This window comes from Enhydra lutris, unplaced genomic scaffold, assembly GCF_002288905.1.
Source record: "Enhydra lutris kenyoni isolate GAN:26980312 unplaced genomic scaffold, ASM228890v2 scaffoldscaffold92, whole genome shotgun sequence".
NCBI lineage: Eukaryota > Metazoa > Chordata > Mammalia > Carnivora > Mustelidae > Enhydra > Enhydra lutris.
Window position 1 is genome coordinate 3,172,820 of NW_019154176.1, and position 14,299 is coordinate 3,187,118.

Consider the following 14,299-nt stretch of genomic DNA (forward strand, 5'->3'; position numbering starts at 1 on the left):
GAGAATCTCTCAAGCAGATTCTGTGCTGAGCATGGAGCCTGATGTGGGGCTTGAACCCAGGACCCTGAACTCATGACCTGAACCCAAACGGAGTTGGACGTTCAACTGACTGGGCCCCCCTTTAAGTTGTATACTTATTTAACTATTTGAGAGAGAGAAGGTGCGAGAGAACATAAGCAGGGGGAGTGACAGAAGGAGAGGGAGAAGCAGGCTCCCGGCTGAGCTGAGTAGGCAGTCTAATGTGGGGCTTGATCCCAGGACCCCAGGATCATGACCTGAGCTGAAGGCAGACACTGAAACAACTGAGCTACTGGGCACCGCTTAGTTGTATTCTTAACTGAGATAAGGCCAGATTCCCCCCAGGTCTTCCTCAGACCTCCCATTTCTTTGTAAAATCAGATCTTAAGGTTCTGTGAAATAGAGATGTGCCACCTGAACCCCCTCGGGGAGGGGATAGGAAAGGGACTAGGGGTTTGATACCAGAAGCCTTACCATTGGACAGTACTTCTTGTGTGACATACGGCTAACCAGCAGTCACAGGTGGTGGAGCGACTTCAGGTCCTGATTTGTGTCCTGTGAAGATATCGGCTAGAAGTTCCTTACAAGGGGCTCCTGGGTGGCTCAGCGGGTTAAGCCTCTGCCTTCAGCTCAGGTCATGATCTCAGGGTCCTGGGATCGAGCCCCGCATCCGAGTCTCTGCTCAGCAGGGAGCCTGCTTCCGCACTCCCCCCTGCCTCTCTGTCTCCTTATGATCTCTTTCTCTCTCTGTCAAATAAATAAATTTTTTAAAAAAGTTTCTAACAAACTGAGAGGGTTACTGGTGTGACTGGGAATCTCTTAAAGGATGGGCGTGTTTTATTGCTCTAGTGGGGGAGCAGCTGAGATGTATGATAATTCTTGAGCCACTTGGTCCTTAATGCTTGCCTTTAATTGATCACCTTTCCTATCCTGATACTGGTGAAAACTAGATGGCAGTTATGGTTAGAGCACTCCAAGCTCATCTGAGCACAGGCCGTTCCAGGGGGCTTTCTTGACCACCCTCCGAAGGAGCTTTGGGCAGGATTGAGGTTCCTTAGCTGTGGTCGGGCTCCCAGGATGTTGTCTTGTAGTAGAGCTTCTGCAATATGTTTCTTCTCAACATCACCAGCCCTTGTGGTCTCTTCACAAAATGTGGAGTTTGAGGCCAAGCACACCTCGATGTTTTCCAGAGAGATGTGTTGAGCTCTTTAAAGTCGGGTGCAAACCGATGTGCTGTCAGGGTTTGAGGTAGAACGCTTGCCGAGTAAGCCATACTGCTTCCTGCCGCTATTATGGTTCCTGTTCTGATAGCTAGCTGTCTGTGAGGTTGTCCACTTCCAAATGACGGGTGATAGAGGGGCTTGGGGGTAAAATACTTGGATTATAGAACTCTTAGATCCTGCCACTTCTGTCCGCTTACCACACCAGAATTAAATGTGCTGTCTTGAAGACAGTCTTTACTCCCACCAGCTAGACTATAGGATCGGTTTAGGTTTATTTCCACAGAACGCTTACAGAAAGATCAGGGTGGGACACCTGGGTGGCTCAGTCATTTAAGCATCCGACTCTTGGACTGAGCTCAGGTCGTGATCTTAGGGTCCTGGGATCGAGCCCCCGTGTCGGGCTCTGCACTCAGCCCAGGGTCTGCTGGAGACTATCCCCATTTCCCTCTGCTCCTCCTCTGCTTGCTTCTGCACGTGCGCTCCCAAATAAATCTTGAAAAAGATCAGGTCTAAGTGAAGGAAAATCAACGAGTTTCTTTCTCTCCCCTCTTCCTCCCCTTCCCTCCCCCAGGAAGAAAAGCGGCTCAGAAGTCAAGCCAAAGAACCGTAAGTGCCTAACATGCCTTTGCACTTTCTGCTGCGAACTTAGTTGCTGAAATAAGCACTCTGCTAGAGAGCTGGCCGCACAGGGCATTAGGTGTGTCAGTGATGCGTGTGTGTGGCTGGTTGTGCTTGTGGGAGGTCAGCCCCCCGTGGTGAACTCAGGGCTCCGGTGCTCTCAGCTGATCGTGACCCCAGCCCCTTCCTCCTGGCGGTCCTGCAGCAATCGCTTGTCAGGGGGCGGTAAAGGGCACTGGACGAGCAGCTGTGTTCCTCCGGGCAGCTGTTCAAGACGCTGTAGCAGACTCTTGCTAAAGCCCAGTGGCTTCACACAGCATTATTTAGCTTACGAGTCTGCGTCTTGGTGCCTGTCAGCTGCTCTTGGCCAGAGGTGGTGGGGGTGATGGGGATGATCTGCCTCTGCTCCAGGACGTGGCCAGCCGGGGTGCGCTTTCGTGGCGGTGCCAGCGCGTGAGGGCAGAGGTGAAAAGCACCTCAAGCCTCTGCTGACGTCGAGTTGGCTGAAGTAAATGTTGAGGCTAGGCCTTTTTCTCGGGGTGGGCGGAACAGCCAAACGGGGCAGCAGGGCCCTGCAGCCAAGGTACTGAGCGGAGAGCCGGCTGCCCGTGGTTGCGGGCCGGGCTGCACACCAGACCGGCCCTTGTGAACCCCTCCGGGGTGACCTCAGGCCCAGACACTTGCCTTCTTCCGCTGCAGGCAGAGTTCCCATCAGGTTGCAGGAAATCACTGGAGTCCTATTGGGGTGGGGTGGGGGGTTTGTTTTTGTTTCAAGCTACTGCTGTATGTCAGCAACATCTGCATGAAATGCTGATGGCATTTCTAAAGACCCCAAGTTCTGAAGTAATAAATGCCTTCAGGTTTCCTGCAGGGAAAGCTTGCCCTTCAGCCAGGAAAGGCAACCCATGCTCTAAGTCGTGGGGGGAGGCTGTGTCTAGTCATCGCGGGGGCTGCTTGCAATGGCGTCAGGCTCCCTGAGCTGACCGGCGTGTACGTATTCCGTTTGTGTGACAGAACACCTAAACCGAAGCCTAAGGAGGAGCCAGACAGAGAAGGGAGAGCGGGGGCGCAGGCTGAAATGAATGAAGGAGACGAGAGGGTAAAGACTGAATCTTGGTTTCTTAAATGTCACTTTTTATCTATTCCCATGTGGTTGGGACACATGGGGTGGGACAGGGCTCTGGGTTCAACTCCTGTCCTACCTACCCATGGGGCGACTCTGGGAAGATTACCTTATGCCCCTGGTGGGGATTGATGGTTATCATTGCACGTCAGTGAACGTACAGTTGTCTGTTTACCCATCACAGTGGGTGGGGCCTGTGTGCGCCTTGCCAAAGGGGTGTGCGTCGGCTTCTCCAGCTCCTCCGTGAGAAGGCTTGACCTGTGTCCCCTCAGACACATCGGCCACAGCTGTGCTGCTTTGCTGGCTTCCTGAGTTCTCAGTCTAGGTCTCCCCATCCTGCCAGCGCCCCCATTTCAGCTATGTAAACACATTTAAACTCTAAAACATAATGTGTGGAGCAGGGCTGGGCCTTCATGAAAATACAGGCTGGCGAGGTCAGCTGCAGGGCGGTCCTGCTACCCGAGCTCCAGGGGAGGGGTACTCCTGCCCGGGGAGCCGCAGCACCGGGCTCTCCAGCCCTTCAGGCAGTGTGCTCGCTTCTAAGAGAAGCTGAACTAGGACAATCCCAGGATTGTCTCTGTCATGATTTTTTGTTAGTTCGTTTGTCTGTTGAGATTAAACAGTGGAGACAGGTCACAGACTTGCTGGGTCATGAACTTCCTTCCAACCTGGCTGGCACTAGGCATCCATTCTCATTCTGTGGCCTTTGACCCTTTTGGTGCCACCTCCAGCTTGCTCTACCATCTTCTTGTCTCTCACCTTTTCTGCCCAGATACCGGTTTTCTTACTAAAGGTGCTTGCCCAGAATCCCTTTCCAGGCCCTCTGGAGAGACCTTTGGGATGGTGTCAGAACACCCAGTCCCTGCGGACAGAAAGTGACAGGAGCTTTTGCCTCATGGTAGAAAGGGATGGAGAGAACACACATGTGACTCTTTCTAATATTGTTAGCTTTTCTGTTTTAATAAATCTACTAATAGAGTTGTTACTCTATGAAAATGAGCTCAATAAATTTATCAGCAGTATTTTTTGTACATAAGATCAGAAGGTGCTAGATTGTATATAACAAGGAGTTGGTGACTGCTGGGAATTCTTTTATTGATTTTCCATACTGGATTGCTAAGTTTTGTCCTGGTTTTTTTCCTGCTGTTCCATTGCTGTCCGTATGACCTCTTCACTTCTGACCAGATGAGAGATCGAACTACAGGCATTTTTTACAACATACTCTAAATGGCTATAATATTCCCTTTTACAATGAGCTTTCCTGGGACTGGGTTGGCTAATGATGGCCCAAATCTGGCCTATGTTCCTTTTTACAAAGTTCTGTTGGAACAGAGCCGTGCCTTTTCACTTCTGTATTGTCTCTGGTTGCTTTTATGCTGTAATGACAGGGCTGAGTAGTTGCAACACAGACCGTGTGGCTTACAAAATCCAAAAATGTTTGTTTTCTGGCTCTTGATAGAAACTGTTTGCCAACTCCTGGTCCACTCTTGTTTGGAGGGGGTAGGGAATGGAGTTAAAAATTAGAAGTTTCGACTCTACCCTGTATATCCTTCTAGACTTTCCTGTTCTCCAATTCCACAGTGCTGCGGTTGTTAACTGATGCTTTCAGTTTGGTCTTGCTCTTTTCTCAGAAACTAACTTTTCCCCTCTTTCTCTCTCCTCCCTGCTTCACCCTCTTAGGATGAAAAGAGACCCAGAAGTCAACCCAAAGATCTGTAAGTGGTTGGAATGCTTGTGCCTTTGTGCTGTGCTTTGTGAAATTTTCGTTCCTGAAATTATCGTTCTAGAGATCTGTGACGATGTAGCGGTTTACAGGGAGCTGATGATACTCTTGGAATATTGGATCCTTTCAGGCAGGGTTGGATAAGAAATTACCCTGGGCCTCTTCCTTACCCCTTACCCTCTGCCACTTGGGTAGCCGTCCCAGCCCTGCACAATCTCATGTGTCTCTTAGCTCCCAGCACTTCTCATGTGGCCCAAATTGGGGTCACAGGGGGCTTCTGGGGGCCTTCTCTTAGGGTTACTACAACTTATCAATGCTCCTTTTAAAGCCACCATCAACCATCACAAGGGGCTTTCTTCATTGGATGGGAAGAAAGAATCTGTTGCCCAGATATATTCTAAATATTTTGCTTCTCAATAGGGAGGCATTAATTTTTTTTTTTTTTTTAAAGATTTTATTTGAGAGTGAGAATGAGAGAGAGAGAGAACACAACTTGGGGGGAGAGCAGAGGGAGAAGCAGGCTCCTCGCTGAGCAGAGAGCCCGGTGCAGAGCTGGATCCCAAGACCCTGGGATCATGACCTGAGCCGAAGGCAGACACTTAACTAGGACTGAACCACCCAGGAGCCCCAAATTTGTTACTTTCTATATGAGTTGGCAATATGGTTATTCTGAGCAAATATTTGGCATATATTTCTTTACCTAATAGAGCTGCCAAACGGAGACCTGAAGAGAAAGAACCTGAAAGAGTAAAACCACAAGTTTCTGAGGAAAAAGATGAGGATGAAAAGGTAAGCTCTTGTTTTTCAATCCTGCTGTGTTTCCTACATCCCAAAGTGATTTTTTTTTTAAAGATTTTATTTATTTATTTCACAGACAGAGATCACAAGTAGGCAGAGAGGCAGGCAGAGAGAAAGAGGAGGAAGCAGGCTCCCTGCTGAGCAGAGAGCCCAACGTAGGGCTTGATCCCAGGACCCTGGGATCATGACCTGAGCCGAAGGCAGAGGCTTTAACCCACTGAGCCACCCAGGTGCCCCAGATTTTTTTTTTTTTTTTTAAGATTTTATTTATTTTTTTGACAGATGGAGATCACAAATAGACAGAGAGGCAGGCAGAGAGAGAGGAAGGGAAACAGGCTCTGCGCTGAGCAGAGAGCCCGATGCGGGGCTCGATCCCAGGACCCTGGGATCGTGACCTGAGCTGAAGGCAGAGGCTTTAACCCACTGAGCCACCCAGGTGCCCCCCCCCTTTTTTTTTTAAGATAACTTTTTATTAAGGTGTTCGTGCATACCCCCAAAGTAGGCAGAATAGGGTAGTGACCCCTTGCCTTCTCATCCACCTGCAACAGCTCTCAGCTCGGGTCTTGTGTTTCTGTCCGTCCCTCCCCATTCTCCCATCCTCCCTCACCCCTGGGTGATAATGAACAAATCCCGATGTGTTACTAAAATACTTACAGAAGAACTACCTGTAAGAGGAAAGGACTCTTCTTAAATATCACCACAAGACCACCATTAGCATAATGTCCAGGTCTAGTCTGTTCAAATTTCCCTGCCTATAAAAACAGTGGAGACTGGGGTGCCTGGGTGGCTCAGTGGGTTAAAGCCTCTGCCTTGGGCTCTGGTCATAATCCCAGGGTCCTGGGATCGAGCCCCGCATCGGGCTCTCTGCTTGGCGGGGAGCCTGCTTCCCTCTCTCTCTCTGCCTGCCTCACTGCCTACTTGTGATCTCTCTCTCTCTCTCTCTCTCTCTCTGTCAAATAAATAAATAAAATCTTTAAAAACAAACAAACACTGAATCAGGACCCGAACAAGGTCTGTCCGGTGAATTTGGTTGACATTTGTCCTGGCTCATCCAGAGTTGTGCCCCTTCCTCTTGCAGTTTATGGAGGGAACTGGCTTGCCTGTAGGGTTTCTCGGTTTGGGTTTTTGTCGTTTGCACCCCCCACGTGTGTTAAGCATCTCTCTCCAGCCCTGTCTCCTACAGGCTGAGGGGTAGGTCTGGGGACTTACCGAGAAGCGGGTCTTTTGTTTCCATTGGACAGCCGAGGTGGTGCCAGGCGCTTCCTGTTGCATCACACCAGAAGGCACAGTTTTCTGTTTATGGTTTTAAGAGTGATCACTGGGACGAAGGGTTGTCACCTGATCCATCCTTCATAAAGTCCCTCTCAGCTTTTCACGGAGGTTTTTAGCAGTTACTGCGCAAGTCTGTTTTATCGCTGGGAGTTGCAGAGTGGTGATAGTCCAGTTTTCTCATTCCTTCATTTACCCCAAATAATTCTAGAAGTAGGTTTTCCCTTTCTCTATGGCAGCCCAAGCAGACTCCTATAATATCATAGTCCGGGTGGTTTAAACAACAGATGTTTATTGTCAAAGTTCTGGAGACTCAAAGTCCAAGATCAAATGCCAACGGGGTTAGTTTCTGGTGAGGCCTTTCTTCCTGGCTTGCCGACAGCTGTCTTCTCACTGTGCCCTCACAGGCTCTTCCCTGTGCAAATGTGGAGGGAGAGCGGGAGCCTGCTGTCTCTTACAAGGACACAGTCCTGTTGGAGTAGGACCCAACCTTGTGACCACCCTTACAACCTTGGTCACCTCCCATCTCCTTAAAAGCCTCCTCCAAATACAGCCACATTCTGGGTTAGGGCTTCAACGTGAAATTTGAGGGGGACTTAATTCATTCCATAGCACCCCTCATCAGTTGTTGACTTACGAGGTACTGCTTGTACAAGAAAGCTAAACATTTTTAAAAATTTTTAAAGTTTTATTTTTTAAAGATTTTGGGACAGCCAGCGTAAGGTGGGGAGCCAGGAGGTGGGGGAAGGGGCAGGGCTCAATTCCAGGTCCTGAGATCACAGCCTGAGCCAAAGGTAGACACTTAACTAACTGAACCACCCAGGCGCCCCTAAACTTTTGTGTGTGTGTGTGTGTGTGTGTGTGTGTGTGTGTGTGTGTGTGTTTTAAAGTGGTCTCTGTTGGGCACCTGGGTGGCTCAGTTGGTTAAGTGTCTGCCCTTGGCTCAGGTCATCATCTCAGGGTCCTGGGATCAAGCCCTGCATCGGACTCCCTGCTCAGTGGGGAGCCTGCTTCCCCCTCTCCTGCTCCCTGTGCTTGTGTGCACTTGCTTGCACGTCTGCACACTCTCTGCGTCAAATAGAATTTTTTTTTTTAAGATTTTACAGATTTAAGATGTGACAGAGACACAGCAAGAGAGGGAACACAAGTGGGGGAATGGGAGAGGAAGGAGGAGGGAGCCTGATGCGGGGCTCAATCTGAGTATCCCGGGATCTTGGAGCCCTGAGTACCAGCTGAGCTGAAGGCAGAGGCTCAACGACTGAGCCACCCAGGCGCCCCTCAAATAAAATCTTTAAAAAAAAAAAAAAAAAAAAAAAGTCTTTCATTATGGGAATTTTGAATATAAGACTTTACACACGGCAGATGGTTGGGGCTTCACTGGTCCTTTGACTGCCTTCCTCTCTGCCTCTGACCAGGTTTTGTGATAAACATGTATGTAAAATTCTGAAGCATTACTCAGATGGAAAATACTTTGTTGTATCCTTCACTCCTCTTTTGTTCTCTCTGTTTAGGAAGAGAAGAGACGCAAAACTACATCCAAAGAACCGTAAGAACTTGTTTTTGTCTTGGTTAAAGCAGGTCTTATTAAAATTCTTGTTCTAGAAGGAAAGATAAAGAGGCTTTTAGTGAATTGCGAGAGCAGCCGTAGCTTAGCTTTGTGTCTGATTGGCTCTGTGAGCTCAGGACCCGAGCCCTGCCAGTCTGCTGAGGCAGCTGCCCTCTGGGTGGGAAGGGTGGGGAGGGGACCCAGCACCTTGCCACGAGGCAGCAGCGATGCTGGTGGTGTTGGTAGGTAAGGTGTGGCTTTGGTAGATTCTCACATGTTCTGAAAGGATTTTAAAAACCAAACCATCTTGTGCTTTATTCTCAGAATGGAGAAGAAAATGGCCCGAGCCAAAACAGTAGTGTCCTCCAAGGTAAACCTGCAGCCGGGGGTAACACCGGTGCTCCAGCGGCGGCGGGGTTGCCCAGCGCCCACCCTCTGAGCGCTGTTTTTGTCCCTGCCCCCAGACCAACCCTCTGCGGTGCGTGCAGTGCGGACAGTACCTGGACGACGCGGATCTGAAGTACGAGCAGCACCCTCCCGACGCGGTAAGTTCCAGCTCCGCCCCGCCGTCCAGGCCGGCCTCTGCCGCTGCCTAACGGCGGGCTGTCTCGCAGGTGGACGAGCCACAGCTGCTGACCAGCGAGAAGCTCTCCATCTTCGATGCCAACGAGTCTGGCTTTGAGAGCTACGAGGCTCTTCCCCAGCACAAACTGACCTGCTTCAGGTAACCAACGCGCGCTTCCGCTCCATAGCAAAACAGCGCTTCCCCGACGATGCCGAACTTAAGGTCCCCGTGAAGTTGTCTGTTTTTGTGTATTTCCCCCCTTCCCCCATCCTAGTGAAGTTCTTTAACACCTAACCTGTAACATTTCCTAAGTTGCCAAGACTTCATGGGTAAGAGCCACAAAGATGGCAGGAGTGTGGTAGGGTTGCTGTGTACTGATCTCGGTGTTAGGGATGGAGCTGTGCAGGTCCCTGCTTTCGTGGGGGCAGAAACAACGTCCTCCCTGTCGGGTAGCGACAGCTACGGCAGATGGGAAAGGCACGGCGAGCAGAGGGGGTGGGAGAAAAGAACATGTGTGGAATGGCGGGTACATGACTTGAGCAGAGCCCTTAGTGAGCTGGAGAACGAGCCAAGGGGATGGCTGGGAAGGACACCCCCGCCTCCGCACATGGATGGCACAGTGCGTGCGACTGCGAGGTGGACTCCTGTTAGCTGTTGACGATGCCGTCCTGAGGCTGCTGTGGTGGGAGTTGAGGGAGCTGGGGGTCAGGGAGGGCGCTAGATCCTGCAGGGCTTTGCAGACTGTGGCAGTGACCCCCGCGTTTTCTGCGTGAGGGTGTTGGCATCTGGACTGCGCCTTTGGCAAGGTTCAGACAAACCTTTGAAGATGCGGAGTCTCCGTGTTCAGGGCCCTGTGTTCCATTCGGCCCCTTCTCGCTGCAGCTACTGTGAGGCTGTGCTTTGTTTGTGGGAAATGGCTTGACTCCAGGACTAGCCCAGGATTTCTTTCCGGCCGTAGCAGGTGCTTTTCCCCTTCCTGTGGGGTGCGGGGGGTGGGGGGTGGCCTCCGTCACACCTGATGCAAGCCTCAGATGGGCATCACTTCCATGACACCTGTGAGCCCGAGCCAGTTAGGGGTTCTCTTGCCCTCAGACAGGATCCCCAGTATGTTTCTTCTGCAGTACATTCCTTGCTTCCTGTGGTCGGTGGTCGGCTGTATCTTCCTCTCCAACGTGATCAGGATCCTGATCTGTGTCAGGATGCTGTCCGTCTACCTGTGATCTCTAGGCCTGGCCCTCGCCTCGGCCACGGAAGCGTGCTGTGTTGAAACCGCCGACGTTCATGCCCTCGTGTGTCCCTGTTGCGTCTCCGCAGACCGGGTTCGGGGAGCCAGGGCTGCTGTAGTCAGGAGTGTCAGAGCTTGGGGGCTTTTGGCTGCCCTCTGGAGAGGGTTCTGCTGCAGACTCCTTCCTGCATGGCGGGGAGGTGGCACTAAAGACATACTTCTCAGGGATAATGTGCTCTTTAGCCTCAGGCCATTGGAGTCAGACTGCCTGGGGTATTGAGGGACTCTGGTGACCTCTGGTACTTGGGCTAAAAGTGGCAAATGGATGCAAGTCCAGGGCAGGGTCTGCACTATGAACTAGTGGGTCCTGCCCCTGCCTGGAACTTAGAACTTCTCCCTGATATCACCTCTATCAGGAGAACCCATGAGTGGCTCAGTTGGTTAAGCGGCTGCCTTCAGTTCAGGTTATGATCCCAGAGTCCTGGGATCAAGCCCCACACTGGGCTCCTGATTTGGTGGAGAGGCTGCTTCTCTGCCTGCCGCTCCCCCTGCTTGTGCTGTCTCTCACTCTCTCACTCTAATCTCAAATAAAATTTTTAATTAAAAAAAAAAAAAAAGAGGTCTCATGGAAAGCTTGTCTGGCTGGGTACTATTTCCTCCTCTTCTGTAGGTCCATGGTGTCCTGCTCTCCCTTGATATGTGTCCACGCATCCCACTGGGCTGTAAGTCCAGAGAGCAGAGCTATGACTCATGTCTGTCTGTCATGCCTGCCATGTAGTAGCGGAGTTCAGCTCAAGGTGCTCATGTTTTCATTTCTTAAGTTCTATGAGGTTTCACGATGAGGGTTTCTGGCCTCCAAGGGCTACGCTCTGGGATCGTGGTGGAGGGTGGTTCTCCCAGCGCTGCAGATGGCATGTGGCCTGCCTGGGCCTTTGAGGAACAAGATAGTACCTCTGGGGCAGAAAGTAGTCGCTGAGGCCAGCATGAGCAGAAAGACCCACCCCGCCCCCCACACACCCTGATTTCATGTTCTTCTGAAGTTTGACATTTGGGTGACAGGACTGTGGATGCTTTGAAGCTTGAGATTTAACCATCTGAGTGAGCCAAAGTCTGTCCTTCCCATATCTTTGTACTACTTTTATGCTGTTAATGTAGTATGCTGTATTACACTTTTTTTTTTTTTTTTGGAGGTGAAACTCCTGTAGCACTGACCACGTATAAATACTGTGAACGGGTAAATGCGGACAGAGTGGGGAGTTGCCAGGGCAGGGAGGGAATAGGAAGTAGTGTCTGCTTACCGGAGATGAGCTTCTCTCTGGGGCAGTGAAGAGCATTTTGGAGCTAATGGAAGCAAGTGTTGCACGACCTTGAGTGGAACAAGCCCTAGACGTTAGCAATATGCCAAGGGAAGACGGAGTTACTCCCCCCCTACGAGGTTTCCTGTCCTCCCGCTGTAAGACTCCCTGATCTGGTGTCACCCCTGTAGACACCTAGGCCTGCAGGCGTCAAGGTCCTCTTGATGCATAGGTGGGAGAGTCTGGTAGAACAGTTGGGGTGAGGACACTGTGGCGATCTAGTGTTCTGGCAACTGGAAAGGTAGGAGCCTAGGACTCGCGCCTGGTCCCATCACCTCGGGTCTGCACGGAACTCTGTATGGCCACCTGCCTTCTCCAGCGGGCTGGTAACGGCTCTCTGTTGCCTGTCTAGCGTGTACTGCAAGCGCGGTCACCTGTGCCCGATCGACACCGGCCTCATAGAGAAGAACGTTGAACTCTTCTTCTCCGGTTACGCGAAGCCAATATATGATGATGACCCATCTCTCGAAGGTGAGTGGAGCGCTCCGGGTTCTGTGTGGGACTGAGGTCTGAAAAATGAAGCTCGCCTCCAAAGCAGTGCTCAGCTGGCGCTCCGCCCTCTTCAAGTTGGGACCTGGGACCGTGCTGCGGACCGCTGTCAGCATAGCCCGCTGGCCCTGCGGACTCCCCGCTTCGGCTGTCAAGAGCAGTCAGCTCGGGGGCTCTCGGTGCCACTGGCCCTTCTGGGGTTTGATGGGAGTCCTGGCTCTTAGTTCATTTTCAGGAAATTTTCTTTTTTTTCTCTTAGGTGGTGTTAATGGCAAAAATCTTGGCCCCATAAACGAATGGTGGATCACTGGCTTTGACGGGGGCGAAAAGGCGCTCATTGGCTTCAGCACTTGTAAGTATGTGGCTGCTTGGGGACTATAACGGGATCCGAAGGGGCCTTCATTCCAGCCCTCCCTGGGGCTCGCCTGGGCTCTGGTGGGATGCCTCAGGCTCACGGGAACAGCAGCTGACTAACTTGTGACTGTGTGGGAACAAGGTCGGGTTCCAACAGAATGACTTTTCCAGCTGGCTCTGGAACTGACCCTCCAGTTAGCTGAAAGAACAGGTCCTATCCCTTTAGCTCAAACCCAGACTGAATTCCAAAATCAAAGATGAGCCGAAATAAGGCCCCTTGGCCAGTCTCCTATTCTCTAGATGTCTTTAAGATTTTATTTAAGGAATCTCTATACCCAAGGTGGGGTTTGAATTCATAACCTTGAGATGGAGTTGTGTGCTCTCCCGAGTGAGCCAGCCGGGCGCCCCCATTCCCTGGCTGTCTCAGACCACTTCTGAACGAGTTGACTCTGAATGTACTTTGCATTTTGGTGACTTTTGCATAGGGAACGACTTAGACTGTTCCAGAGTCTTCACAGACTCATCCCTACTCTTTGGCTGTCATAGTTGCCATTAGGTTCAAACCGCCTTTTTTTTTTTTTTTTTTTTTTTAAGATTTTATTTATTTATTTGACAGAAAGAGATCACAAGTAGGCAGAAGGAGAGAGGAAGGGAAGCAGGCTCCCTGCTGAGCAGAGAGCCCGATATGGGGCTCGATCCCAGGACCCTGGGATCATGACCTGAGCCGAAGGCAGAGGCTTTAACCCACTGAGCCACCCAGGCGCCCCTCAAACCACTTTTTAAAATTTCCACTTACTGCAGCTTTTGCCGAGTACATTCTGATGGACCCCAACCCCGAGTACGCGCCGCTGTTCAGTGTGATGCAGGAGAAGATCTACATAAGTAAGATTGTGGTCGAGTTCCTGCAGGGCAACCCAGACTCCACCTATGAAGACTTGATCAACAAAATTGAGGTGAGAGCTCAGGGTCTTTGTGACCTGGGCTGCGTGCCTGTTTATGGGCTGCGTGGCGTTTGCTCGAAAACTCACATCTAAGATGAGAAACTGTCTTTCGGTTTCATGAGAACAGTTTCGCTTAAGCCTAAGAGAAACTTCTGATGTTTTTCTTAAAGACCACTGTTCCTCCTTCTGTGCTCAACCTGAATCGATTCACAGAGGACTCTCTCCTTCGACACGCCCAGTTTGTGGTAGAACAAGTAGAGAGTTACGATGAGGCTGGGGACAGTGACGAGCAGCCCATCTTTCTGACCCCTTGCATGAGAGACCTGATCAAGTTGGCTGGGGTCACCCTTGGGAAAAGGTAAGGATGTGGCAGGAATAAAACTGAAGACACGAGACCAGCGAAGGTACAGTGTCCTGGGCACTTCTCCCCAGCCCCTAACACGTTGGAAACCTCTGTCGCAGGCGAGCTGAAAGACGTCGGACCATTGGGCATTCTGCCAAAGAGAAGGACAAAGGTCCCACTAAAGCCACCACGACCAAGCTGGTCTACCAGATCTTCGACACTTTCTTCGCAGAGCAAATCGAAAAGGACGACAAAGAGGACAAGGAGAATGCCTTCAAGCGCCGGCGGTGCGGCGTCTGTGAGGTAATCTCACGAGGGCTGCGCTGCCTGAGTGATCGGGAGCTTGAGACTCTCCCTGCTCAGACGTCACCCCTAAGCCAGAGTCAGTTATCTGGGGGGGGATTGCTTGCCCCACGGGACACACACATTGACCGAACAGCTGTGGAAAGAGGGGTGCTTGGGCACTTTGCTGCGAACGCCACTGTCACCGAAGAGGCTGGCCTCCCGGTGGCATTGTTCTGTCTGGGTCACACTGGGTGCAGAGGGAGGGATTACCCCACACAGGCGCTGCCGCTTCTGATGGGGAGGAAACCCCCCCCTGCCCCCCGCCGGGAGCCTTCCTTGTCTCCCGGTGTAACTTTCCCAGGGAAGTGGAGACTCCGTCCAAAGTAGATTTGAGGCCTTTTAAGAGCCCTCTCTGCTGTGAATT

At 51.2% G+C, this 14,299-nt stretch overlaps 1 protein-coding gene across 4 annotated transcripts in view; it reads left to right on the top strand.

Annotated features, from left to right (window-relative positions):
* LOC111162394 (DNA methyltransferase 1) overlaps positions 1-14,299 on the top strand; it is a 44,936-nt gene that overhangs the window by 15,768 nt on the left and 14,869 nt on the right. For all 4 annotated transcript variants that reach the window (XM_022526786.1, XM_022526785.1, XM_022526787.1 and 1 more), the window contains 13 exons: positions 1,813-1,847; positions 2,874-2,958; positions 4,663-4,697; positions 5,413-5,494; positions 8,284-8,318; positions 8,643-8,688; positions 8,783-8,863; positions 8,933-9,042; positions 11,816-11,934; positions 12,212-12,304; positions 13,108-13,259; positions 13,418-13,605; positions 13,710-13,893. In XM_022526786.1, the coding sequence (XP_022382494.1) occupies positions 1,813-1,847; positions 2,874-2,958; positions 4,663-4,697; positions 5,413-5,494; positions 8,284-8,318; positions 8,643-8,688; positions 8,783-8,863; positions 8,933-9,042; positions 11,816-11,934; positions 12,212-12,304; positions 13,108-13,259; positions 13,418-13,605; positions 13,710-13,893 (1,245 nt within the window). The remainder of the gene's footprint in view (positions 1-1,812; positions 1,848-2,873; positions 2,959-4,662; positions 4,698-5,412; positions 5,495-8,283; positions 8,319-8,642; positions 8,689-8,782; positions 8,864-8,932; positions 9,043-11,815; positions 11,935-12,211; positions 12,305-13,107; positions 13,260-13,417; positions 13,606-13,709; positions 13,894-14,299) is intronic.